This window comes from Canis lupus, chromosome 33 (assembly GCF_048164855.1).
Source record: "Canis lupus baileyi chromosome 33, mCanLup2.hap1, whole genome shotgun sequence".
Classification (NCBI taxonomy): Eukaryota; Metazoa; Chordata; class Mammalia; order Carnivora; family Canidae; genus Canis; species Canis lupus.
Window position 1 is genome coordinate 4633747 of NC_132870.1, and position 26815 is coordinate 4660561.

General features: G+C 35.8%; 1 protein-coding gene across 19 annotated transcripts in view; it reads left to right on the plus strand.

Moving 5' to 3' along the window:
- CFAP299 (cilia and flagella associated protein 299) overlaps positions 1-26815 on the plus strand; it is a 628121-nt gene that overhangs the window by 14393 nt on the left and 586913 nt on the right. For 9 of the 19 annotated variants that reach the window (XR_012023431.1, XM_072810646.1, XM_072810645.1 and 6 more), the window contains 3 exons: positions 1166-1339; positions 11540-11670; positions 18312-18446. Coding sequence is in view for 18 of the 19 variants with exons in the window: in XM_072810646.1 (XP_072666747.1) it covers positions 1226-1339; positions 11540-11670; positions 18312-18446 (380 nt within the window). In the remaining variant the exon portion in view is untranslated. Of the gene's footprint in view, positions 1-1165; positions 1340-10080; positions 10217-11539; positions 11671-18311; positions 18447-26815 lie in introns of those variants that run through there. The other 10 variants (XM_072810634.1, XM_072810636.1, XM_072810637.1 and 7 more) reach the window with 6 other exon arrangements.

Genomic DNA, 26815 nt, shown 5'->3' on the forward strand with positions numbered 1-26815 from the left:
TAAATGGACCAGTGTAGCAACCAGGGCTTAAAAAGGGAATGATGACTTCTCCAGAATGAGGTCTTGTTCATACCACAAGTTATGCTACTGACGCTTAGCAGCGGTATTAGTTCAATGTGAGGGAAATCCAGCATAGATGGTGGAGGTAGGAGATGATGAGTATTTGTTGTGGTTCTGAGCCACGCTGCAGCAGCAAGTGTTGTACTTCAACCCAATATCCTTCCTCTTGTATTTATATGAATAGTCTTCAAAAAATTATATATATTTTTATTATATGTAAATACGTATACCGTTCTTTGTTATTTTCTACTTAAAGGGTAATTTTTATATCTCTGTAACCTAAAAAATTGACATTAAGTCTTGGAGATCTTTTAATGTCACTCTATATAGATCTCCCTATTCTTTATAAATTGCTGCATTGAATTTGTTACTTAGGTTGGTTCTTTAGAACTTTGTTTTCATTATACAGTATCATGAACAACAGTGAAATGAGCATCTTTGGTACATCCTCTTTATGTGCAGGTGTAAATCTATCAAAAAGTGGAATTGGTGGGTCATAATGGAGATGGTTGAAGTGCCCTCTTGAGTAGTCATTTACTCTCCCACCAGCAATGTATGAGTCATCTTTTTCCTCAGGCCATCACGAGTACTTGATATTGTCAACCCTTTCATTTTTTGCCAATATCATAGGTAGAAAAAACTCATTGTTTTAATTTTAAATTCTCTTATTTTTAGTGTGGTTGATCATCTTTATATGTTTCCTGTCCATTTTCATTTCTTCTGTGAGTTGCCTCTTGATATTTCTTGTTGGTTTGTTTCATAACTTGTTTTTTTAAAATACCTTCTCTACTTTCTTCAGACTTTTGACTCTTAGATGACTTTGTTGACCCTCAAAGTCAACAAAGGTTCAAGAGCTGAAACCCTCTTCAGTTTTCCAGCATAAAACTTATAAAACTACTTTAATTTCTGTGCATCCACTCTTTCTTACCTCCTCTTAATAGACTCTACCATGTGTATTGTCTGTCTGTCTGCTTCCTGAGTATGTCCTCATTTTGAACCCTCATTATCATTATAAGGTTTTTGAGAAACTCTAAGTCCCACCTTCCTAAGGTGGAGATGGAAACTAACTTTTTCGCTTCCGTTGCTTCTGGTGTTATCTTTGCAGGTATGTTGGCACTGCCAATGACACACACTTGCATGAGACTGCTCTTTAGAGAAGAGTAACATGAAGAAGAAAGCACCATGTGGAATCCATTTGGTATTGAATGGGTGGTGCAGGCTTTTCGCTTTAGTTGATGCCGTGGCAGAAGCTCTGGGGTTTAATGTCCTCAGTCAAATGGTGAGTCACAGTATCTGTTTTCAGTAGTGGCAACAGTGGAGCATTTGCTGAAACAGTTCCTGTAGCTTTGAGTGTTGTTTCTGGCTCTGTAGGCTTAACTCAACTTTCGGGGGATTTGGGGGCTCTCATATTTTAATAGTTTCTTTTTAGGTTTGTACTGGTGACAGTAAGTTCTGCTGTTTGCAGCTAATACCCTTGATTGGTGATATTTACCTGCATTCTGCACCCTTCCCTTTTATGCTTTTAGGGAACTGTCTGTACTGATTAGCTCCTTTCACCTTTAATTCGAGTCCGTTTCTGAGCTCATTGAGTTCTATCTTGCCCTACCATATCTGTATTTTATTCCTTCTTATAGTTATTATTCTTGAATGAATCATAAACTAATCATTGTGTTCATTTCCTCATCTTCCACTTTTCAACCCACTGCAAGCTGGTTGCCATCTTCATCATTCAATAGAAATTGTTTTTTTCTATAGTGACAAATGAAGGATGTGTCACTAAATTCAACAGACACTTTGTAGCTTATCATTCAAATCTTCCACTGGGAGAATGGCTTGTTTTGGTATATAAATAGAGGAAAGAGGGATTTTTTAGTACATTAAAAAAAGAGAAAAGTATGGCTAGAATTAAAGCGACACAGCAGACTTGTAGATCCCTGGATATACCTAACCATCCTCTCCCCCTTCCCTCTCCTCTCCTCTCCTCTCCTCTCCTCTCCTCTCCTCTCCTCTCCTCTCCTCTCCTCTCCTCTCCTCTCCTCTCCTCTCCTCTCCTCCCTAATTTTCCATCATCTGTCTACCTATTTTCTATGTCAATATGAAAGAAAATAAATCATTAAAAGCACTAGGAAACAAGAAATGATGCTACTCTAGGGGGGCAGAAATTGTGCAAATTTTTGGTAAGTTAGAAAGCAGATAGTGTCAGACTGACAAGATAGAGAAAACATAGGCCAAAATGAATAAAACAGATTTAGAGAAATGTCAGAGTCAATAATAATAATACAAAGGGCAAGAATGAACTTGTGTTTGATTAAATAAGTTAATTCTACATAGCTAAACCAGAAGTACACCCTATACATAGCATATGTGCTCGCAGTATTTAACCCAAGAATGAATGAGAGAACTGTTCTCTCAAGAAAATGAAGTACATGCCTAATAAGAAGACCTGGAGGGAATAAAGAGGCCTGAGAGATAAGAAGTAAGCACAGAGTGACTAAATACTGTTAGAAGTCCTAAAGAGGAGAATAAAATCTGGAAACAGTCATTCCTTTATGCCAAGCCCCTCTTATTTTGGCAGTTGGGTTGGAGAGAGTGGGATATATCCCAACTCTCCTTCCTTCTTCAGGCCCACATATCCTCAAGTGAAGTCTGTACATTGCTATATTCTGCTCTTCTACACACAACTTCCACAGTTCATCTGTTCAGAGGAGAGTCCAGTTAGGGGACTAGACCTTACAACTATGGAGGGTATCCATTAAAGGAGGATAATTCATGTCAGATGAAACAAAACATTTAAATCCCAGAGAGAACTTTAAATAATGCCAATTTTCTTTTTTTAAAAAATTATTTATTTATTTATTCATGAGAAACAGAGAGAGGCAGAGACATAGGCAGAGGGAGAAGCAGGCTTCCTGTGAGGAGCCCAATGTGGGACTCGATCCGGGATCTCGGAATCATGCCCTGAGCCAAAGGCAGATGCTCAACTACTGAGCCACCCAGGCATCCCAATAATGCCAATTTTCTATCTCAGAGACATTTTAGTATCAATGAAATTAATAAGTAAAATAATAAACTGGTGTGAAAAGGGAACAATCAGAGAGCAAGAAAGAATTCTTAGAAATTAAAAACATAATTGATAACATTTTTAAAAGGGCTAACTAATAGCATGGATGCTTTTTAAAGGACAAATTAATCATCTGGAAGTTAACGGTGATATAATTACCCGGAATATAGTGAAAACAAGATGAGGAAAATAAGAAAGAATTGTATGAAAGAAAAAAAATATGAAAGAATAATTCCAGCAGGCTCAATATCTAGCTAATAAACTTACCAGAAAGAAATTATACATAAAATGAGGGGGAATAAAATACTCAGTTGAATAATAAAAAAAAAATTTCTCTGTGTTGGAGATAAGCACAAAATTATAATGTCCATTAGCTGTGTATTTGGACAAATGAAAAGATGAACGCCTAAGTAGATAGTGGTAGAATTTTAGAGTTTTGAGAATAAATGATAATTGATGAATAATTTGGATTGGATTGTATGACATCAAAATTAAAAACTTTTGTACACCAAAGTATGCTATCAAATAGAGTGAGAAGGCAGCCCATAAAATCAGAAGAAATATTTGCAGATTATGTATCTAATAAGGGGTTAATATCTAGAATATATAAAGATCTTCTACAACAGCACAAAAGCAAACAACTCAATTAAAAATTGGCAAAGAATTTGGACATTTCTTCCAAGAACATTGCAAAGGTCCAAAAGCTCATCAAAAGATGTTTAATGTCACTAATCATTAGATATGCAAATCAAAACCACAATCATATATACACGAGGAAAAGACAGTTTCTTCAATACATGGTGCTGAGAAAGCTGGACAGCTACACATGAAAGAATGAAACTGCACCACATTCTAACACCATACACAAAAATAAACTCAAAATGGATCAGAGACCTAATGTGAGACCTGCAACCATAAAAATCCTAGAAGAGAGCACAGTTAGCAATTTCTCTGACATCAGCCACAGCAAAATTTTTCTAGATATGCCTCCTAAGACAAGGAGAAAAACAGCAAAAATAAACTATTGGAACTACGTCGAAATAAAAAGGTTTTGCACAGTAAAGGAAACAACCTACTGAATGGGAGAATATATTTGCAAATGATACATCTGATAAGGGGTTAATATACAAAATCTATAAAGAATTTATGTAACACCAAAAAGAAAAACCCCAGTCTGATTGAAAATGGGCAAAGGACCTGAAAAGACATTTTTCCAAAGAAGATATACAGGTGGTCAGTAGACACATGAAAAGATGCTCAGTATTGGGATGCCTGGGTGGCTTAGGGGTTGAGCATCTGCCTTTGGCTCAGGGCGTGATCCTGGAGACTTGGGATCGAGTCCCGCATTGGGCTCCTTGCATGGAGCCTGCTTCTCCCTCTGCCTGTGTCTCTGCCTCTCTCTCTCTGTGTCTTTCATGAATAAATAAATACAATCTTAAAAAAAAGAAAAAATGCTCAATATTACTAATCATCAGGGAAATGCAAATCAAAACCACAGTAAGATAGCACCCAATACCTGTTAGAATGTCTAAAATCAAAATGACAAGAAATAACAAGTGTTGGTAAGGATGCAGAGATGAAGGAACTCTATTACGCTGTTGGTGGGAGTGTAAATTGATGCACCAACTGTGAAAAACAGTGTGGAGATTCCTCAAAAATTTAAAAAATAGAAATATCATATAATCCATTAATTCCACTATTGGGTATTTTTCCAAAGAAATGAAAGCACTAATTCAAAAATATGAACCACTATGTTTATTGCAGCATAATGTATGATAGCCAAGATATGAAGCAACTTTAGTAGATGAATGGATAAGGAAAATGTCACACACACACACACACACAGAGGAATATTACTTAGCCATAAAAAAGATGAGACTGTGCTATTTTAGATGATATCAATAGACCTAGAGTATATTATGCTAAGTAAAATGAATCAGACTGAGAAAGACAATATATGATTCTACTTGTAAGTAGAATCTAAAAAAAAATAAAAAGCAGAATCAGACCTATCAATACAGAGAATAAACTAATGGTGGCCAGAGGGGATGGTGGAGGGGGTTGGACAGAATGGGTGAAGGGGAGTGGGAGATACAGGCTTCCAGTTATGGAATGAATAAGTCGCAAGAATAAAAGGCACAGCACAGGGAATATAGTCAATGATGTTGTAATAGTGATGTAATGGGACAGATGGTTGATACACTTGTGGTGAATGTAGCATATGTATAAACTTGTCAAATCACTAAATTGTATACCTGAAACTAATGTAACATTGTACGTCAACTATACTGGAAAAAAAACCCAACACCCCACAGCGATACACCATTTTTCATCCTTTAGGATAGCTGTTTTTGTTGTTGTTAAAGATTTATTTATTTATTCATGAGATACACAGAGAGGCAGAGACATAGGCAGAGGACCATGCCCTGAGCCAAAGACAGACACTCAACTACTGAGCCACCCAGGTGTCCCCAGGATAGCTATTAAAAAAATAATAGTAAAAAAAATAAAAACCACCACAGAAAATAACAAGTGTTAGCAAGGATGTGGAGAAATTGGTACACTGCATCACTGGTGGCAGTATGTAATGGTGCAGTCATTGTAGAAACAGTTGATTGCTGTTGAACAACCTCTCAAAAAATTAAAGTTAGAATTCCTATATAATCCCACAATTTGTATGCAGCAAGAAGAATTGAAAGCAGGGACTAGAACAGATATTTGAGTACTCATATTCATAGAGCATTATTTACAATAACCAGAAGATGGAAGTAACCTAGGTAGCTATTGATAGGATCAATGTATAAACAAAATGTGCTACATATCTACAAGGAAATATTTTTCAGGCTTTAAAAGGAAGGAAATTCTGACACATTCGACAACATAGATGAACTTTGAGGACATTATGCTAAGTGAAATAATCCAACCAGAAAAAGACAAATACTGTGTCTTGTCTTTAAAAATTCTCACTTTTACGAGATAAAAAATATTCCACTTTTATGAGATACCTGAGGTAGTCAGATTCACAGAGGCAGAGTAGAATGTCATTGCCAGGGTCTGGGAGAAAGGGAGAATGGGAATTATTGTTTAATTGGTTCAGAGTTTCAGTTTTGTAAGATGGAAAGAGTTCTGGTGATTGATGGTGGCAATGATTGCACAATGGTATGAATGTACTTAATACCACTGGACTCTGGACTTAAAATGGTTAATTTTAAATGTTGTATATTTAATTCAAATTAAAAAAAATAATTCAAAGTGTCAACAACTTACCTATGGGTCAGCTTGATTTTAGACTTTGCATTCCCAGTAGTGATTCCTAAAAGAAAATGGAGTAATATCCTTATGCTTGTAGAAAATGTTATTTTGAATCTGAAATTCTTTCCATGGTTATATTAGATATTTTCTGCTTAGCCCTTGAGAGGTGTTTTCTGTCCTACCCCAACTTGCTTTATGGCCCAAGAGGTTGATTTCTGTTGACTGTTTCAACTGGGCCCCCTTTCCCTTTGGCCAGTTGGATTCAGCTGATGAGAGGCACTAGCAAATATTAGAAGCCGGAAGAGAGAGGTTAGGCAGTTCTTTTCCCCAGATTCCTTCTATACTGTGCTGTAGGTTAGCATGGATATTTTCTTCCAAAAAAACTACAATTTAGGGTCGGGTCCTACAGCTGTTTCCTTGAGCTCTATTAACTGCTCCCTCCTCTTACCTCATTTGGACTAGTTAGTGGTTGTTAATAGCTTATTGCTGTAGCTAGCTGTGGGGTGCTTCATTATCTCTTTAGGATTTCTCTTAACCCTGTTTATACCTTTGTTAATTAACTCAGCCACTCAATTTTGTTCAGTTACTCCATTTAAATGTGTCATCTGTTTCTTGCCTGGACTGACTAAACTGGGTAATTTAGCCTTCATACGGGAATGTGAAATAAAGACTTTTTGTGGTGGGAAATCAGGGACTTTTAAAACCACCGTCTGTTCTTTTCTGAATTCATAACTTGGGCAAATGCTTCATATATTTTCTCATGACATTAAGTTTAAAAAGAAATATAATCTCTATAGATGCAGAAAAAGCATAGGATAAAATTCTAAACTCATGTTATAACTTGAAGAGTATATAGTACACACCTGTAAACTTCATAATTGGTGGTTAAACATTTGAAAGTGTAGCATTGGAATAGAAACATGATAAAAAAATATTTGTGAGTAATCTTAACTTTTTATTGGTAGTTTGACCGCAGCAATGCTATAATGAATGAAGGGTGTCAAAAATATTTGGAAGAAGTCAGATATTATTATAAAGACAGTATGATTACCTGCCCTGAGAATATAAGAAAATTAAACTGGATCCCTATTAGAACCAATCAGTGGGTTTGGTTGACCAAATCTAAGATTGGAGTTTAATAGTAACTCTTTTCCAGCAATAAACAACATAATAACAAAAGACACAAAAGCTAAAGAAGCCTCAGTAGCCTATGGGCCGTGTCAAGGGTCTAGTGGCCCTAGACCCATTCACCCACCCTTCCTGCGGTAGTTGGGTCTTATCCATCCTTCCTTCCTTCCTTCCTCCCTCCCTCCCTCCCTCCCTCCCTACCTCCCTCCCTTTCCTCATCCTTTTTTCCCTTACCTCCTTCTTCTCTCGCTCCCTTTTCCTTCTTTCCTTCCTTTTGATGAGAAATACCTGGATGCTCCAGATGCTGGCTGCCCCTTATTCCAGTCTCACCTGCTAGGACTCTGGTTCACACCACATAACACCAAATTCTGATACTCATCTACCCCTCACCTTACTGGAGGAACAGTGTGGGAGGCACTTTGCCCCAGGGGTGCAGCCAGGCTAGGGGTGGGGATGGGCTCTGGCCCAAGACTGGGGACAGTACAGCCCCAAATCTATTTGGGTAGTGAATTGTGCATGCCAGGCCACAGATCTGTACGCAGCTTTCCATAAATCAGTAGGACCCTGGGCAGCACTGTGGGCTTCTAGGATGGAACCCTGTAGTCCCAGTCCAACTCTGTCAAGGTCCAAGGCTGCGGCAACTGGAAGGCACAATTCCATTGCACATGTTAGGGTCAAATGTCTCTCTCAGCAGCTGAGAGATGTCTAAAATCTGTCCCAGAAGAATAGTCATCCGAATTAAGTCTTCCATAGACATCTGCTGCCTGCTTGGGTGGCTCCACTTTGCCACATGTTGTTGTACAGTTCCTGTGTAGCAAGGAAGCCTGCTCTTTAAGGCTGAGCCATCTCTGCATTGTGCTTTGCATGATGCCTCCTTATAGTTAACCTGTTCCAAACTGCTGGCCTCCAGAAGTCAGTGGCTCATGATCACATGAGGAAAGAAGCATTGACGATTAGTACAAGATTACTGCCTTATTTATATTCTTGGATTATTCATGGCTAGTCACTTATTTTTTATGAAAATTAACTGTTATAGTCAAAACCATTAGAGTTTTATAAAAAATGAAAATCTTTTTGCCTTTCCAAAAAATGTAAGTGGAATCCTAGCAGGGTCAGAAGGAAGTAGGGGGTAAAATATATTTGAAAATATAATGACCAAGAAGTTTCCAAATCTTGTAAAAACTATACAGCCATAGAGCCAAGACTCCTTGGCATTCTAAGTGGAATAAAAGAAACCAATCCAAGAACTATCTTAAAATTGCTGAAAATAATTGATAGAGAGAAAATCTTAAAGGAATCTAAAATGAAAAGACATTCTGTAAAATCAGGAAAGGCTAAAACACCTCTCAGAGGTAATACGAGGCATAGCGCAATGGGGTGACATCTTTAAAGCACTGAAAGGTCAAAGGTCAATTTGGAATACTATTGCAGCAAAAATGTCTTTCACAAATAAAGATGAAATCTATTTTTCAGTCAAACAAAAGGTAAGATAATTAGTTTTTGGCAGACCTGTGCTACAAGAAATGTTAACGTTTTTTAGATAGAAGGAAAATCACATCAGTAGAAAACTTGGATCTACATAAAGGAATGAAAAGCACCACTAGTGATAAATATGTGAATAAGTAAAAATGCTTTGTTTCTCAGGTTTCTTTAAGGATAATTTCTTTAAAGACAATTGACCGTTTAAAGTGGACAGATGATTTATGATTCTACTAGTGGTAATGGTTGGCGAGGCAAACAACTTCAGCTTTCTGTTTTCGCAGTAGATCTTGTTATTTGTTGCAATATACAATAATGTAGATGAGTTCAGAGCTATCAGATGATTTTGTGTGGCCCAGGTAGGCACACAGAAATAACACAGTTTAGTCTATATGTGAAATTAATACAGCAGCTTTTTAATGGTCTTTATTATATCAAATACCGTGTTGACTATGAGCCATTTATGTTCTTCTAGAAAAAAGCCCAGTCTCAGTGTTTAGCTGAGAGTTCTTCCCATATGTTTACCTTTAGTAATAATATGTTTATGAAAACTTACAGTCAGATCATCTCTCTTTTGTAAATCAAATCCACAATCTTCATTGTTTTTTTTTTCTATTAAATATTAATTCCACTAGGTGGAGGCATTTGCTTAGTTTTGTGGCTCGTACAAAAGAGCCTAGGAATAACCAGTAAAGTAAGCAAGGAGACAAGTTGGAAAAAAAAGGCCCATAGCCCTCCTGAGGCCTAGTGCTTTGCACTATATTAGCTTGGCAGGTGCATCCCCATTACTATAGAGTTCCATGCTGTTAACCCTTGACCAACAAGGGGATTATGGGCATGACCCCCTTGTGGTTGAATATCTAGGGACAACTCTTGAGTCCCCCCAAAATTAACTACCAGTAGCCTACTTTTGATCAAAAGTCCTACTGAGAACATAAATAATTGGAGAGAACATAAAACATACATAGTTTGTATGTCATATGTATTAACACTATATTCTTACAATGAAGTAAACTAGAGAAAAGATAATGTTATTAAGACCATCATAAGGAAGAGATAATGCATTTACAGTACTGGACTGTTGTTTATCTAAACTGTAGGTTTACATCAACTCTTTGCAAGATGAATTGTCTGTCAGTACCTACGTCAATATTGTCTTATAGGATACAGAACACTGTGGATGTTATATGTATTCCTAACACCAGACATGAAAAATGAAAAGATGGTGTACAGTCTGTAAGTGTTGATAAATTTTTACTTTTTATGATAGGTTTGTGTATGCTTTAGGGTAAATGATAAAAAGACTAGCATCCACATATATTTTATGCATTTATGACACACGTAACCTTTTCTTAATTCTTTCACTATTTCTAGGCTCCACGATTCACTTGTGAGTTTTTTTCAAATTGTTGCAAATCTCTAAAGAATTTTCCAGTATATTTATTGAAAAAAATATGTAAGTGAACTTGCACAGTTCAAACCTTTGCTGTTTGAGGGTCAACTGTATTTGCTTTTAATGTTCAGCAAAGGAAAGCAAGTTTTCTAGACTAAATGTTGTCTTTCTAATAGTTTGAATTTTAAAACAGCTTCTAAGGGCTGATTAGATTAGTAAACAGCCATCTTACATTTTCTCATTTAATCCTGCCAGATGGTTCTTGGATTCCACAGTGTGATGTATTAAATAAGTGTCTGTAATAATAAAATGTATCCTGTTTTCACTTTATTTCAAATATTTCATATTTAACCAAGATAATAATATAAGGAACATTATTAACATATACATATTTTTATGTAATACTTTAGTCCTTATATCAGTAACTTAATATAAAATGATACCTCTTCAGATTATGGGGAAACAGTATTCTTTTTTGAATTTGGTATACAAGTGACACAAATGTGTGGAACATTTCTTAAAGTAGCTGAAATATAAAAGGAATAAAGGATGGGGGAAGATTTTTTTCAGCTTGAAGCTTTTTTGTTGTCATCTTCCTGAATTTCTACTTTTCTGTTTTTATTAGTACCAACATTATATGGAAACAATATCTTTCCAGCTAAATAGGAAATTCATCTGCTCTTTATTTTGTATTTGAAGTTTTAATGCTCTGTGTCATCAGTTCATTGACTTCAAGGAAGTAAGTTTCTGAAATGTTACACTTTATGGGAGCAACCCAATTCTCTTTTTGTGCAATTGGTTTTCTTAAAAGTCTTTCTTGTGTGAGTACTATTGTCTCAGTTTTATTGTTTTAAAGATACTCTTAATTATCTACAGCTGCCCTCATAAATGGATTAAAAACAAAACAGACTTTGTCCTCCAATCCCTTAGAGAAAATTTAGTGACTGATGTTATTTTCTTTTTCTTTCCCTTCATCGTTCATCTGTGGGAAAGGAATGACGAATATGATGTTTATGAAAGTATTGTTAGAAAGAAAATTTTTCATATCTCATACATCTCATTTAAAAATAATTTTGATTTTTCATTTAAACAATTCTCCAGTATACATGGAATAAAATGAGATGTCTAATTCATGCACCAATCTTACAGTTTACTTTTCTCTTTAGGATGAAAGCCTGGCACGCCAGTTGGTGGAGCTAGGCTACCGAGGGACTGGAGAGGTGGTGAAAAGGGAAGATTTCGAAGCAAGGAAGGCAGCGATAGAGATTGCAATGCTGGCTGAAAGAACTCAGAAAAAGTAAGTGTCTGTGTTCCAATCTAGATTTTATATCATATTGTAGAATCTCTGGAAAAGTACAAGTTCATTGGCATTGTTGTAATTTAGAAACATTGGCTGGAGCACATAGAACTTGAAATGTCCTAAGCATCTGTTTTGCAGATCAGGAACTGGAGCAACTGTGATGTGCTTGCAAGAAGCCACATGCAGGGGCACCTGGGTGGCTCAGTGGTTGGACGTCTGGCTTCAGCTCAGAGCATAACCCCCGGAGTCCCGGGATAGAGTGCCCATTGGGCTTCCTGCAGGGAGCCTGTTTCTCCCTCTGCCTCTCCCTCTGTCTCTGCCCCTCTCTCTGTGTCTTTCATGAATAAATAAATACAATCTCTCAAAAAAAAAAAAGTCACATACACCTTGGACCTATTGATCTAAGAAACATAAATACCGAAATATGGTCATGATACCAATAAAGTCTTATTAAAAAACAAGTCAGTGTTGTTGGCTTTATGTATTTATGTACTTAAAACACAAGTACCTTTTGCCTTAGAATTCTTTGTCCTTTTGAGATCTATAAATCTTTGACCTCATTTGTGTTCTTATGTTTTTGTAAACATTGATTCATTCAACTTTATTAACGGTCACTGGCTTTTGTTAATATGACTAAGATATGGTTTACATGAAATAGGAATCTAATTAAATATATTAATTAAACATATCATAAACATGTATATTAAATTAAAACATATTCTGAAAGAAATGTATACATAAAGTGAACTATATCAACTAATAAGCCACTATGAAAGATGTGACAAAGCAATTACCTATTTACTTTTTAAAAATGAATGCTGAAGTTGTACGTGTTGGAGAGGACAATTACTTAGAAATTGTTATATTATTCTTAGATATAATTTAAAATCTACCCTGTTATTATGGGTAGAAATCTCCCATGTATTTATCATAACAAATAACGTTTGATAGTGGGATGTGAATTGGTTCCAGGAGTGTGCAATTTTAATTGATTGTTCTAGTGGTTATTATGCTTCATTACCATGGAATTCTGGAATTTAATATACTGACATTTGGTAATATATCAGTTATCTGATGCTGCCATAACACATTACTACAAAGTCAGTGGCTTAAAACAACATGAGTGTATTTATTCATAGACCTTTGGGTCATAAGTCAAGAGGACAGTGGGTCAGCTGGGTCCTTTGCTCAGTACATCACAATGTCGAAATCCTGGAGTTGGCTGGGCTGAATCATGGTCTGGAGGCTCTGAGGATGAATCTGTTTCCACGCTGATTCAAGTTGGTGGCCAAATTCAGTTCCTTATGATTGTGGAACTGAGGTCCCCATTTCCTTGTCTGCTATCATTTTGGGGGCTGGGCTGCAAGGTCCTACAGACTGCCCACATTCGTCCTCTTGTTTTCCATGTGGTCCTCTTATGGCAAGAGGAGGTTGCAATTGTCTTACCCTTCAAATCTCTCTGACATCTCCTTCTGTAGCATCTTTCCTAATTCCAACCCGAGAAACATCTCTCCTTATAAGGGCTCATGTGGTCACCCTGAGTCCATCTAGATTATCTTGATAATCTACTTATTTTAGGGTCTATAACCTTCTTTACATCTGCAGGGTTCTTTTTTCCATGTAATATAACATGTTCTTAGGTTCTAGGAATTAGGGCATCAGTATCCTTGGGGTGGGCATTCTGCTTACTGCAGGTAATTTATAAAAAAGTTTGATGATTTATTCAACATAGTTACACATAACTTCTTTATTCTTAAAAAATTGAAATGATGCAAAGTATATGTATACAGTGTGGCCGGAGGAGTCTTTCCATATCAGTAAATGTTTCTCAGGAGCAGAAGCGGAGAGATTTTTGTAAGATTTTACAGGGAATTAATGTATATTCATATTTTATTAGAGATTTTTCCTATTACATATTAAGAGAAGTTGGACATGTTTAAAGTGTAAGTGCACATGTCCACTTAGTGTTTGAGGATCAAAGTGGATATTTATTCTATGCAGTAGTCTCTTTAACTGGCCAGAGCTGGAAGTCCTCAGTCTACTTAAGTACCAATCATGGGAGGCTAATCTCCACCCAGAGCTGCTAGAATTGGAAGGCTCTTTAATCTGCAGATCTTCTGGCTGCCTCTGTAACGGAATGGGCCCCATATGTTGCCTCTGGCCCCTTGTGGGAGTCACTTTGCTCCTTCCCTCCCAGGTCTATTGTAGTGTTATTGACAACATCTATTGTAGTGTTATTGACAGTAGGGCCAGCAGAGGGTAACCTAGAGCCAAATATGTCTCGGGCCTATACTTGCAGGAGAATTGCTTTGAAAATATGCATGAATATCTATCTGCCTGTCTGCCAATTGGTACCAACTTGGAAACACTTGATTCTGCCATCAGATTATATTATATTAACTTCTCTAATGTGTGCAGGTGAGCAGTCCTGATATGGTGATCATAGAGCACCCATCTCAAGAAGTGCTGGTACCTAAGAGTATGTTATTTACTTAGTTTCAGAGGGGAGGGAAGTCTGGAGATAAGCAAGTTAAAGGAATTGGAAGGGAGCATTGTGATGAAGGAGTATTTTGATAAGTATCCCTCCAAAAGAAGGCAGAAGGTGAAAAAACATTATTTTGGGCTTTTAGTTTAGTCATCCACTTAACAAATATTCATATACACCCCTATTGCATTAGGCACTGTGCTAAATGTGGGGTATATTATAGAACATAAGATAGTCCCTGCCCTCAAGAAATTGAGGACTAGGTGGATGAAAGGCAGTTATATTGGTGGTGTAAATATAAAATAGAAAATAGTTGGGCAGTTCTTCAAAAAGTTAAGCACAGCATTCCCATATGACCCAGCAATTCCATTCCTAGGCATATATCCAAGAGATTTGAAAACATAGGTCTGCTTAATAACTTGTTCACCAGTGTTCATAGCAGCATTATTCATAGTAACTATAAAATGGAAATAATCCAAATGTCCATCACCTGATGATTGAGTAAAGAAATGTGGCATGTAGACACAATGGAATATTATTCAGCCATTAAAAGGAGAGAAGTACATATTGTTAGCATGCTTTGATATAGGTGAACCTTCAAAGCGTTAGGCTAAGTGAAAGAAGCTAGACAAAAGGACTAAATGTTGAATAGTTTCATTTATATAAAATGTCTAAAATAGGTAAATGCATAGAGACAGAACATGGATTTGTGGTTGCCAGGGGCTGGAAGGAAGGGTGAATGGAGAATGACTGCTAATAGGTATCGGGTTTCTTTGTGGGGTGTTAAAATGTTCCAAACTTAAATATTGGAGATGATTGCACAACTTTGTAAATATACTAGGAACATTGAATTTTACACCTTAGAAGTTTGAATTTTATGGCATGTGAGTTATAGCTCAATAAAAACAATTATAATGGAAAATAATGCATTCTGTCATAGATGCTGTGGTGATACTCTGAAGCAGTATTAAGTCTGGATCTGGGGGATGAGGACGCCTGAGTGGCTCGGTGGGTTAAGCAGCTGCCTTCAGCTCAGGTCATGATCCCAGAGTCCTAAGAGGGAGCCCTGTGTTAGGCTCCCTGCTCCGTGGGGAGCCTGCTTCTCCCTTTCCATCTGCCCCTCCTCCCCACTCATTCTCTCTCACTCTCAAATAAATAAAATCTTTAAGAAAACTAAAAAAAATGGGAGGATGTGAAGAATGGGAAAGTTTTTCTTAAGGAATGGCTGCTAACGTCATGTCTCACCTATCTTGCACTGAGGTTTATGGCAGCTGGTATAGTAGCCACAAGGCAGAGGCTTTAAATCTTAGGAAGAAGGAATGTGTATAGTTTAGTTGGTGAGCTTTTTGTCAAGACAGAATGTTCTCTCCAGGGTCTGGCCAAGGTGTATTGATGAGGCATCCCCATAAGTTCCAGAGAAATTTCTCTTTGTAGTGAGAAGTTCCATTTATTTCCACAGGTGATGAAGAGATGGGCCTTAACTATTTGTGACACAGGTTGAATGTTAGATTCTTGGGATATATTTAGTGTTAGTTTAAGGCACTATGAACCCATTCCTTTCAGCAAACTATTGTCTGGGCCATGAGCTTTTTTGTTTTTTTTAAGATTTTTCCATTTATCTTAGAGGGAGAGGGACAAGCTGACTCTGTGCTGAGCATGGAGCCCAACATGGGGCTTGATCCCAGAAAGCCCAAGATCATGACCTGAGCCGAAATCAAGAGTTGGTTGTTTGACCAACTGAGCCACTCAGGTGCCCCGACATTCTCTTATATTCACCCTGGCCTGTAGAAGAGAGCTGCTGATTATGTGTTAAAGGGATCCCACAGTTGGTGGAGATTGTTTGATCTTAGAGCCATTGTCTTGTTTAGTGATTTGCAGAGGCCATCCTGAGAAAAGCATGATATCTGCTCATTTGTTGAGGCTGACCAAGAAAGTTAACTGGAAGCAATCAGCTAACCATATTTCTTGAAGCCAGTAGCAAGTCCTTTAATTTTATAATTCATTTTTGAAAGTCAGATTTACTGATGTTCTAAAATTGTTTACTTTGATGAGTTCTGACAAACACACATAGCAGTGAGACCCTCACCACAATCAGGATGCTAATGTCTTCATAATGCCAAAAAGTTTCCTTTATATTTATGCCCTTCTCCCAGTCCCTGACAACCACTCATCTGATTTCTGTCCCTAGTGTTTTGCCTTTTACAGAATGTCAGTATCACTAAAGACATATAGTATAAAGCCATTTTTCACTAAGGCTTTTGAGACCATGAGGTTGCAGGTATGTTTGTTCTTGTATATTGCTCTATAATATTCTATTTTATGGATGGGCAATTTGTGTATTCATACATTCTCCAGTTGATGGATATATATATCTTAAATATGTTTCTTCATTTTGTGTCAGGGTAATTTTGATCCCATAAAATGCCTTGAGAAGTTTTACTTGTTTTTTCAGATATTCTGGAAATACTGGATAGAGTTGATATTATTTCTTCCTTAATTGTTTGGTAGCAGTTACCAGTGAAACCTAGTCATGACATTTTCTTTGTGAGAAAGCTGTTAACTATCAATTTAATTTCTTGTAGGTAATAGGGAAGTTCAGGTTACTTCTTTTGGGATAAGATTTTATAGTTTGTATCTTTCAGATAATTTTTCTATTACATTTGTCTATCAGATAGGCACAAAAATTTCATAATACTGTGTCATATCATTTTCGTATATATAGAATCTGTAGGGATGTTTTCTCTTTCATCCTCATATTAGTAAGTTAATCCTGATTTAACTATATGGGAACTTACTAACATTTTCAAAGAACTAGATTTTGAACTTTAATGCTTTTCTCTACTATTTTTCTGTTTTCTATTTCATTGGTTTCTGCTCTTTATCATTTCCTTCAGGTTGCATTTGGTTTAGTTTTTTCTTTTTCTAGTGTCTGAAGGTAGAAGCTTCAATATTGATGCTATACCCTTCTTCTTTTTTAAAATGAACTTTAATGCTATATACTTCCCTCTTGGCACTGTTTCAACTGCATTTCAACAATTGTGATGTTTGTTTTGATTTTCATTAAATTCAAAAGATTTTAAAATTTCCTTTGTGACCCATGAATTATTTTGAAGTTGTTGTTTAAGGTCCAAATATTACAGATTTTCAAAATATCTTTTTGATACTGATATCTACTTTAATTCTATTATGAAAGGGGAATAAATTCTGTATTATTTCTTTCTTTTAAAATTTATTAAGATATATGAATATGGGTATGTCAGTGCTACTCCAGGGACACCTGAAGATATTCTGCTGTTGTAGGTGGAATGTTCTAAAAAAAAAGTCAGGTCAAGTTGCTTGATTGTGTTTTCAGGACTTCTGTATTCTTACTGATTTTCTGTCTACTTGCTCGGTCAACTAAAGATGAGTGTTGCCAACTCCAACTATAATAATGGATTTTTCTGTATATTTTTTCAGTTTTATCTATTTTTGCTTTATGTATTTTGATGTGTTCACTTTATGACTCTTATATTTTTCTTTTTGCTATGTTTCTAGATATAAAAGTCAAGAATTGACTCCTACATCATTTTTTAAATATTCTCTTTATTCCTGGTAATAATTCCTTTTTCTGAAGTTTACTTCTTCTGGTACTCATATAGTTATCTGAGTTTTTAAATAGTATTTGCATGGTATGTTTTTGTATTCTTTTACTTTTCACTTACCAATATTTATGTATTTAAGATGGATTTCTTGTGGACAGTCTTGCCTTTTTTATTTATTTATTTTTTTTTATTTTATTTTTTTTATTTTATTTTTTTTATTTATTTATGATAGTCACACAGAGAGAGAGAGAGAGAGAGAGAGAGAGAGAGGCAGAGACACAGGCAGAGGGAGAAGCAGGCTCCATGCACCGGGAGCCCGATGTGGGATTCGATCCCGGGTCTCCAGGATCGTGCCCTGGGCCAAAGGCAGGCGCTAAACCGCTGCGCCACCCAGGGATCCCAGTCTTGCCTTTTTTAATTTAGTCTTCAAGCACTGCCCTTAATTGGTATATTTGGATGACTTATGTTTTCATAATTATATATATGATTTAACTCTACCATCTTGCTGTTTTCTGTGTGTCAAATTTTGCATTTTTCATTTTTTTAAGATTTTATTTATTTATTCGTGACAGACACACAGAGAGAGGCAGAGACACAGGCAGAGGGAGAAGCAGCTCCCCGTGGGGAGCCCGATGTGGGACTCAATCCCAGGACCCTGGGATCATGACCCGAGCCAAAGGTAGACGCTCAACCACTGAGCCACCCAGGTACCCCAAATTTTGCCTTTTTCTGACTTCCCTTTTTTGGACTTCTTTTATATATAGTTTTTAAAAATGAATCCTTTTTATCTTCATAGTTGACTTATTTATACCTCTTTAAACTTTCTTTTTTTTTTTTTTTTTTTTTTTTTTTTTAGTAATTGCTCTTTAAAAAATTAGCATCGGCTAAAGAGTTTGTAATATTCAACTTTAGCTTCTAACAGTCTATATTCAAATAATATGGGACACCTGGGTGCCTTAGTGTTTGAGCATCTGCCTTTGGCTCAGGGCATGATCCCCGGGTCCAGGATAGAGTCCCACATCAGGCTCCCTCTGCAGGGAGCCTGCTTCTCCCTCTGCCTATGTCTCTGCCTCTCTCTCTGTCTCTCATGAATACATAAATAAAATCTTAAAACAAAAATGAAAACAAAAACAAATAATATTCTGACCCCTTCACATAGTGTGTAAGAACTTCGCCCTAGTTCCATTCATTTTCCACGTTTGTTCTATTTTTGTCATACATTTTTACTTCTAAGTATGTTGCAAGTTCTACAGTACATTATTAATATTTCACATAAGACTGGTTTTTTAAGTGATTCCAAGTAAAATATATTCTTTTATATTTACCCTCATTTGATCACTTTTGTACTTTTCTTTGTGCAGATCAAAATTTCTAATTGAAAGTGCAGTTCTAACTCTATAACTTCTTTTAAGCTTTCTTATTGTGCAGGTCTGCTAGCAGTGAATTTTCCTCACCTATCAGTTGTTGACAAAAATATTTTTCTTTGCTTTTGAAATATATTTTTTGCTGGATATAGAGTGTAGTTTTCAGATCCACCTCCAGCGCATCAGCAATCCCTGCACATCTGGCCTGTTTAATTAGGTTGGGCTTTCTGTCTCCCAGATCTTGCTCTTTTCCTAGCAGCAGTGCATCTCTGTATGTGCCATATGACTGAAATTTAATGTTTAATAGTCTGTTGATTTAGTTTTTGTTTTGACAGTTACCATTTTCTGCTTTATGAGCTTGATCAAGTGATCATCTTCAATATTTTCATCTAGAAAGATAGATTATTTCTATCCTTTATATTTGTAGGGATTAAGTACTGTGAGTGATGCCTTGTTACCTTATGCACATAAAGTACAGTTTATTAATTAATTATAGTATGTTATATTACTATACTAATTATAAAAGCAATGCTTTCCAATTTTTCATTAAATACCTATATCCAAGTATATAAGTGTGAATACTATCAGCTGAAATTCTTTCTTCTTAAATTCTTTTCATTTGTTTTTATGAGATAATTTGCTTTGTTTCATGTTTATTAGAATTATAATTCTTCTAAATAAATGCTTGTATGGAACTTGTTATTGAGAAATCATCTTATTAGGAAATCAACATTTTCCTAGTAAGATCTATGTACAAAAATACTGGATAGAGCTTTTCTCTCATAAAATTAAGGGTGCGACTAAACCAAAAGATTATTTCACATTTACTCACTGAGACTGCAAGTTATGTGATACCAGTATATGCTCACTATCAATTAGTTGGATATTTTAAATCACTGAGACATATACACTGATTTTTTTCTCTTTCACTTGCTTTTCTCTCCTTTCCACTCTTTTCCCCCCTCTCATTTTCTCTGTCTCTCCAACAAGAAAGTAATTACAAATATTATTGATATTTTCAAGAAGCATCAAATCTATCTACCTATCAATATATATAGTATTTTTTGGTGAATACACATTTGAACATATTCATAAGTACAATTAATTTTAACTCAGGGAGTAGTAAATGGACTCATGGCTTAGATGAATTGATTATTTTGTATTGAACATACTGTCACCATTGCTTCATTTAGTTATAGATCTTAGCTTTTTTGAACTTAAAATTAAGCAACAGAGAAAACCATGTAGACACAGTGCAATATTGATGATAGATCAGCTAATCATAAATTAAAAAGCAAATAAAATTTATGTTTTTGAAAAAGCCATAGCCTTTTTCTTCGGAGTATTATTTAGATTCTGGTCTTTGTTATTGTCAATTTAGCTATTGGCTTAAATTCTGTTAATTCATTCAGTAGTCATTCAAAATCCCTTTGGGCAAATTCAAGGATCTCTTTTCAGACTGAGTGGATTTGCTTGAACTCTGTAGATGCCTGTAACAGCAGTTCGGAATGTCTTGAAATGCTCCCTTCCTTTGACTTTTATTACGTAATAACCTACCATTTTTCTTCTGGTTTGCTGTTGTCTGCTATCTCTGCAGATTCTGCTTCCTTCTTCTCAGCACCCTGGATCTCTTCCCAAGGACAGTTCTTTGGCGTTTTCACCTCACTTGTATTTCACTGTTTTCATCTCAACCACTTCTAAGTTTTCAGTTATCATGAGTCAGATCTGCAGTCTTGATTTCTCTTCTGGGATTTTAGCTCCATGTCTGTTTTTTAATATGTCATCAAGCCAAAAATAAAATACAAAAAAGCCTCCTATTATTATTCTCTTACAGATCTGCTTCCTATACACAAATACCATTTTTTTTAAGTCTAGAGGCTTTATATTTTAAATCTACCTGATGAGCAATTCTACAAAACAATTAACAATGGATTCCTGTTGACTCTTGTTTATACTTGCCCTTACGTTCATACATTTGCTATTACTTTTATATATTGCTAATTCAGTTTTTCTTAGATTGACTTGGTTTATTGCAGTGTCTTACCACATTGCTCAGGCTCAGTTTTCTTCACCCTCTACTACCATGTTGCCAGACCATGCTTCTGTGAAACAGCTTTCAAACATCCTCCTCTCATCCCTGCCCTTTTAGGTTCCCTTTTCTTTCCATCTGCTATCTAAATCTGCATTTCTACAAAAGAATTTGAGGTGGTTTGCAAGGGAAATATGAATCTCTTGGCAATAAGATTTTAAAAGGTGGAGAGAATAAAATATAAAAGTTTAGTGCCTAAAATGTATGACAGACTTGGGAAGATAATTTAAAGAAGAACCAATTACATTGTGTAATTCCATCTGTAACAACAAAACCATTGGCCAGAAGTGTAGATATTCCTGGTTCTAAGAGGTATAGGGGAGGCAAAATTTTCCTTGATACTCTTAGGGTCCCTGGATGGGTCTGAAAATTAAACTGATAAACACAGATTAACAGGAGAAAATATTACATATTTATTTAATATATTTTATGTGACACAGGAGCCTTCAAGAGGAAATAAAGACCCAAAGAAACAGGCCTGAATATATTTGCTAGGTTTGATGAAGAGTGGACAGTCATGGGGGAATGTGATAGGTTAAGGAGTATGAAGTAATTGTAGTAAACTGGAGGACACTGAGCAAGCCTTCTTTGTTAGGATTCTTCTTGGCAGTCTTTTATCTTCAGAGATAATGATGCTCTTTCCTTTGTGTATAGGGAGGGCACCTCTAACATGATGAGGGTTTTATGACTACTTCAAGGAAGGGGAATGAAAAGGGAGGAGGTCAGAGTGACCTTCCTGCTTCTGCTTAAAATATTCAGAATGCCAAGATGCCATATTTTGGGGTAGTGTGTCCTGAGCCCCATCAGAACTGAGGTTCTTTTTTTTTTTAATTTTTATTTATTTATGATAGTCACAGAGAGAGAGAGAGAGAGAGGCAGAGATACAGGCAGAGGGAGAAGCAGGCTCCATGCACCAGGAGCCCGACGTGGGATTCGATCCCGGGTCTCCAGGATCGCGCCCTGGGCCAAAGGCAGGTGCCAAACCGCTGCACCACCCAGGGATCCCCCAGAACTGAGGTTCTTTTACCCTCTAAGGAGTTACATAATGAGAAGCTAGAATGAGAGTGAACCATATCACCATCAATATTTTATAATAATAATACTGAGTTTGTCAGAAGAAAGGAATTCACTCTTGCCCTATACGATCAGTAGGAATTTTTATCCTTTACACTTAAAATCCTACCAAATTACCTAATTTTATCTACCAAAGATTATCTTTTATTACTACTTATTAAGCAAATGTGTTGAACAATTATCTTAAATTAGTATTAGCAGAAATGTTGCTGTTTGTATTTCTCTTTATCCAAGTTGTTCTGTTTTTCCTGTTTTTCTTCTCTTATTAGAATTTAGGATGATACAGATTTTCAAAAATTGACATTGCTCTTGTGCTGCTTTGGGTGTCCACCTGGGTCTGATCTGGTAGGACATTCAGTATAATACAGTGGTAGAACTTAGGAAGGTTTTCATAATATGAATAGGTTATTAAGGTTCAAGAGACCTTGAATCTACTGGACTTCTTCGACTTTTATTCAGAATGTCTTACCTACTTACTACTCTTTTGCTCCTAGGAATTGTTTTCTTCTTTTACATCTTCCTTTACTCATTACTTATAATCTTCCTACCTCAGGTAAACAGACACACACACACACACACACACTCACATATCAAACACATCAATCTTTTCTACTATGTGCTTACTTACCTTTTCTACTAACCAGAGGGATCAGGACACTTAACTATTAGAATATAAAAAGTGTGTTAGACATAGAGACATATATTCTATTTTTATGGTGAGAATTATGTTGAGGATTAAAAGCAAAATTACTCTAGTTTCTATATTACTCATAATTATTTAAATGATGTTGATATTAGAAAACCAATCTTTATAAAAGACTCTGGCATTCAACTAGCAATGTTTTATTCAAAATCTATGAATGAGACTGTCAGGTGGACTATTAGTGTCTCAAAACTCATTTTGTCTGCATTTTGAACTACTGTGATCCTCTGGGTGCTGGGGTGAGCTTGAAAGAAATGCCCTGGCTGCAGTACTGATTTGAAGAGATGAGAAGAAAAACACTTATCTAGTGATCAATCAGAACAAAATTTTCATACATTAGTTATGAGATGTAAATGGAGGGAAGGAAATTGTTCAGAAAAATTTGATGCGTGAGTCTAAAACCTTGAAGGTATTTGTTTTAGAAAACATAGTTGATGTCATGCCACTCACTTCCTTTTTAATTTAAGGACCTCAGAACACATAGTTGATTGTGCTCCTCATTCCATAGTGCACTATTACCATGAGTCCCCACTATGCTCATTTTTAATGAAAAAAAATTTAAGTGTTTTCCTTCTTTATCCCCCATTTTCAATCATATTTCTCTTTCTTATCATGCATGTTGGAGAGGAAGAATTTCCTTTACCCTTTAAGATTCTTCTAGCTGGACTAAGAATCAAATTGACATGCGGCTGATTAACATGAGAAAATCAGGTTTAATAGCATATGTACTAGGGATCCACAAAGACATGAAAATTCTAGACAGTGAGGCAACATGATACCTATATGTGTTAAGGAGAGGGTATGGGTTTGAGGATTCAAAGGAGAGAAAGACCATTAAAGGAAGGTAATTATGCAGATAATTTTCTTAATTAAAGAGCTATCTCTGTTAATAGCTCTCTTCTTGGTAAAGTAGGCAGTTGGGGTAATGAGTTTTTTTTCTGAGTTTACTGGATTGGATTGCTTTTAACTCAAAATAATATTCATACCAAAGTGGCCCATCTTGGAGCAGGCTGTCCTTTGTCTATATATACACTCCTAGAATATGTATTTCCCTTGCTTACTTCCTTTTGTATATTTATTTAAATATTTGCTTTTTAGAAAAATATTTAAATTTTCTCAGAAATGTGAATTGCATTGTATATATTATATTTCTTATAATTTGTTAGTAGATTGAGTGAGTGGGGTTTCAATGTAGGTAATCATATTATTCAGAAATAATGATATTATGTTATCTTTCTTCCAGTCACTTGTTTAATTTCTTTTTTAATTGTACTTGTAAGGTACTTCAGTACGTGGGTAAATGGAATTGTTGATAGTGAGCTTTCTTGTGTTGTTCCTGGTGTTAAAGAGATAGTGTCTGCTGATTCCCTCTTTATAATGTTGTGTGTGTGTGTGTGTGTGTGTGTGTGACATGGAAGGTTCCCTTCTATATGCAGTTAATAGAGATAGATGATCATATTGTATTTTCCCCTTTATTAAAGTGGTACAAGATATTTAAGGAATATTTTAATACTAAACTATCTTTGCATTCCTGGGATAAATGCAATTTGGTCATGTTTATTATTTTTATTATTCATTGTTGGAGTCAGTTAAATGGTAATAAATTATTTGAATTGTCTCTTGGATTATTCTTCCAGTATTGTCTGCTAATCACTTTTACCTGGTATCACCATAACAGACAACTCTGCTGTTCAGGACTTCATCCCTTCATACTCTAACCACCTCCTTGTCCCACTACCCTGCCTCACCTCTGCAGTTAAATCAGTCTTTTATAAGTCCCACTTTAAGAGTCCAAGGATTTATTATAATATGCTCAATTATCATAGCTCTGGTCCTACACTCATGGAACTAAAAAGTAGGGCAATCCCTACCTGTTTCCAGATATTATAGACCAGGCAAGAGTGGACAAAAACCAGAGCAGAAACTCAGTGGTATCTGATGGAGGAAGGATAAGTGGAATACTGTTTGTTTTTTTGCTGTATCAGGGCATCAAGATGACTGGAATGATAAGGCTTTGGGAGAAAATGTTTATTTGAGGACAAAGACCTGATTTTTTCATTTAGAGATCAAGATCTACTGCCTGGGTAACTTATATTCTGGTACTACATTGGCTAAGTTAGTTAAGGCATTTTATTTTATGCCTTCATTATTTTATTGATAACATAAATAGCTAACATTATTGAAAACATATTGAAATTCGGACATTTAGTACTAAAATGATTTTATTAGTATTATTTAATTTTTAAAATGATTTCATGGATGGTAAAATTGAGGCACAAAGTTAAGAAATGGGGATACCTGTGTAGCTTAGCGGTTGAGCATCTGCCTTTGGCTCAGGGCGTGATTCCTGGGTCCAGGATCAAGTCCCACATCGGGCTCCCTGCATGGAGCTTCTCCCTCTGCCTATGTGTCTGCCTCTCTCTTTTTCTTTCTCTCATGAATAAATAAATAAAATCTTTAAAAAAAAAAGTTAAGAAATGTACTAGTACCTAGCTGAAGACTTAAATCCAGGCAGAGTGGCTCCAGAGCCCACAGTAGTTTTCTATTTTAAGAACTTATTACCAGAGAGATTTAATTTTTTTTCCCCTTAGGATCATGCCTTAAATGGGAAGTTTATAGTTTATATTTAATGAATCTTTTAAAATATATTTATATATATTTTTTATATTTAATGAATCTTAACTTGATTATTACAAATCAACAGAGAAAAGACCTTATGAAAGAAATAGATGATTTAAATAAACCTGTGATATGTAGTTGTTTGCTCTTTTTACCAAGTTGAATAAAGATTTAAAACTAAATTCAGTCCTATCAAACTGCTCAATTTTTATAAAGTCATTGAATTAATGAACTGTAGTAATAATTAGTGTTAATAATCTATATCTTCCTTCAACTCCTGGTTACTGTATTCATTACAATCAGTCAATATATAGATGGCCTATGATTGAGCCTGGAAAACCTGAAAACTTATGTTCTACATGCACACCGATATATGCACACATGCACACACACACACACACACACACACACACGTACTGTCTCTTTCTTTGCTTCCCTTCTCTTCCTCTTCCTCTGTCTTTTAATGTGTTTAGAGCTACTACTGAGGGAAAAGATAAGTAAACAGAACAGTAGATATTTGCCAAAATACATTTTGCTCTGAATTTTTTAAAGCATATTCAATGATTAATTTGCTTAGTTGATAAGTTATTTTGTTTAATTTTTATTTAATGGGGAAAATATTTAAAATATACTCAGAAAATAATGTGTTTGATCTAAGAGGATATGGCCAAAGCCCACCACAGTTGTCCTTTGCTTCAATTGGAGTTAGAGATGTTCATTTCCAGTAATCACTAAGTACTATGGACAGGTGTCAGGGCATGGGTAGATAGGATTTCTTCCACTTTCTCGTAAGTCAGTTCATTGTAACATCAAATACCCTTGTTTGCCTCAAACATATTTTCAAGGGTAATTGCAAACATCCATTGAGAAAGTAAAATACATGTTTTATATATGTAATGTTTTATATCTATAACGTTTAGATAATGAGATCTAAAAATTTGTACTATGAGTTTATTTTATTTTATTTTTTTATTCATGAGAGACACAGAGAGAGAGAGAGAGAGAGAAAGAGAGAGAGAGAGTCAGAGACACAGGCAGAGGGAGAAGCAGGCTCCATGCGGGGAGCCTGATGTGGGACTCAATCCCGGGACTCCAGGATCACACCCTGGGCTGAAGGCAGGCGCTAAACCACTGAGCCACCCAGGGATCCCTGTACTATGAGTTTTATTAGCATCAGTATTAGTTTTAGAGATAGGTAATACACGTTAATTTCTTTCTAATGTATAT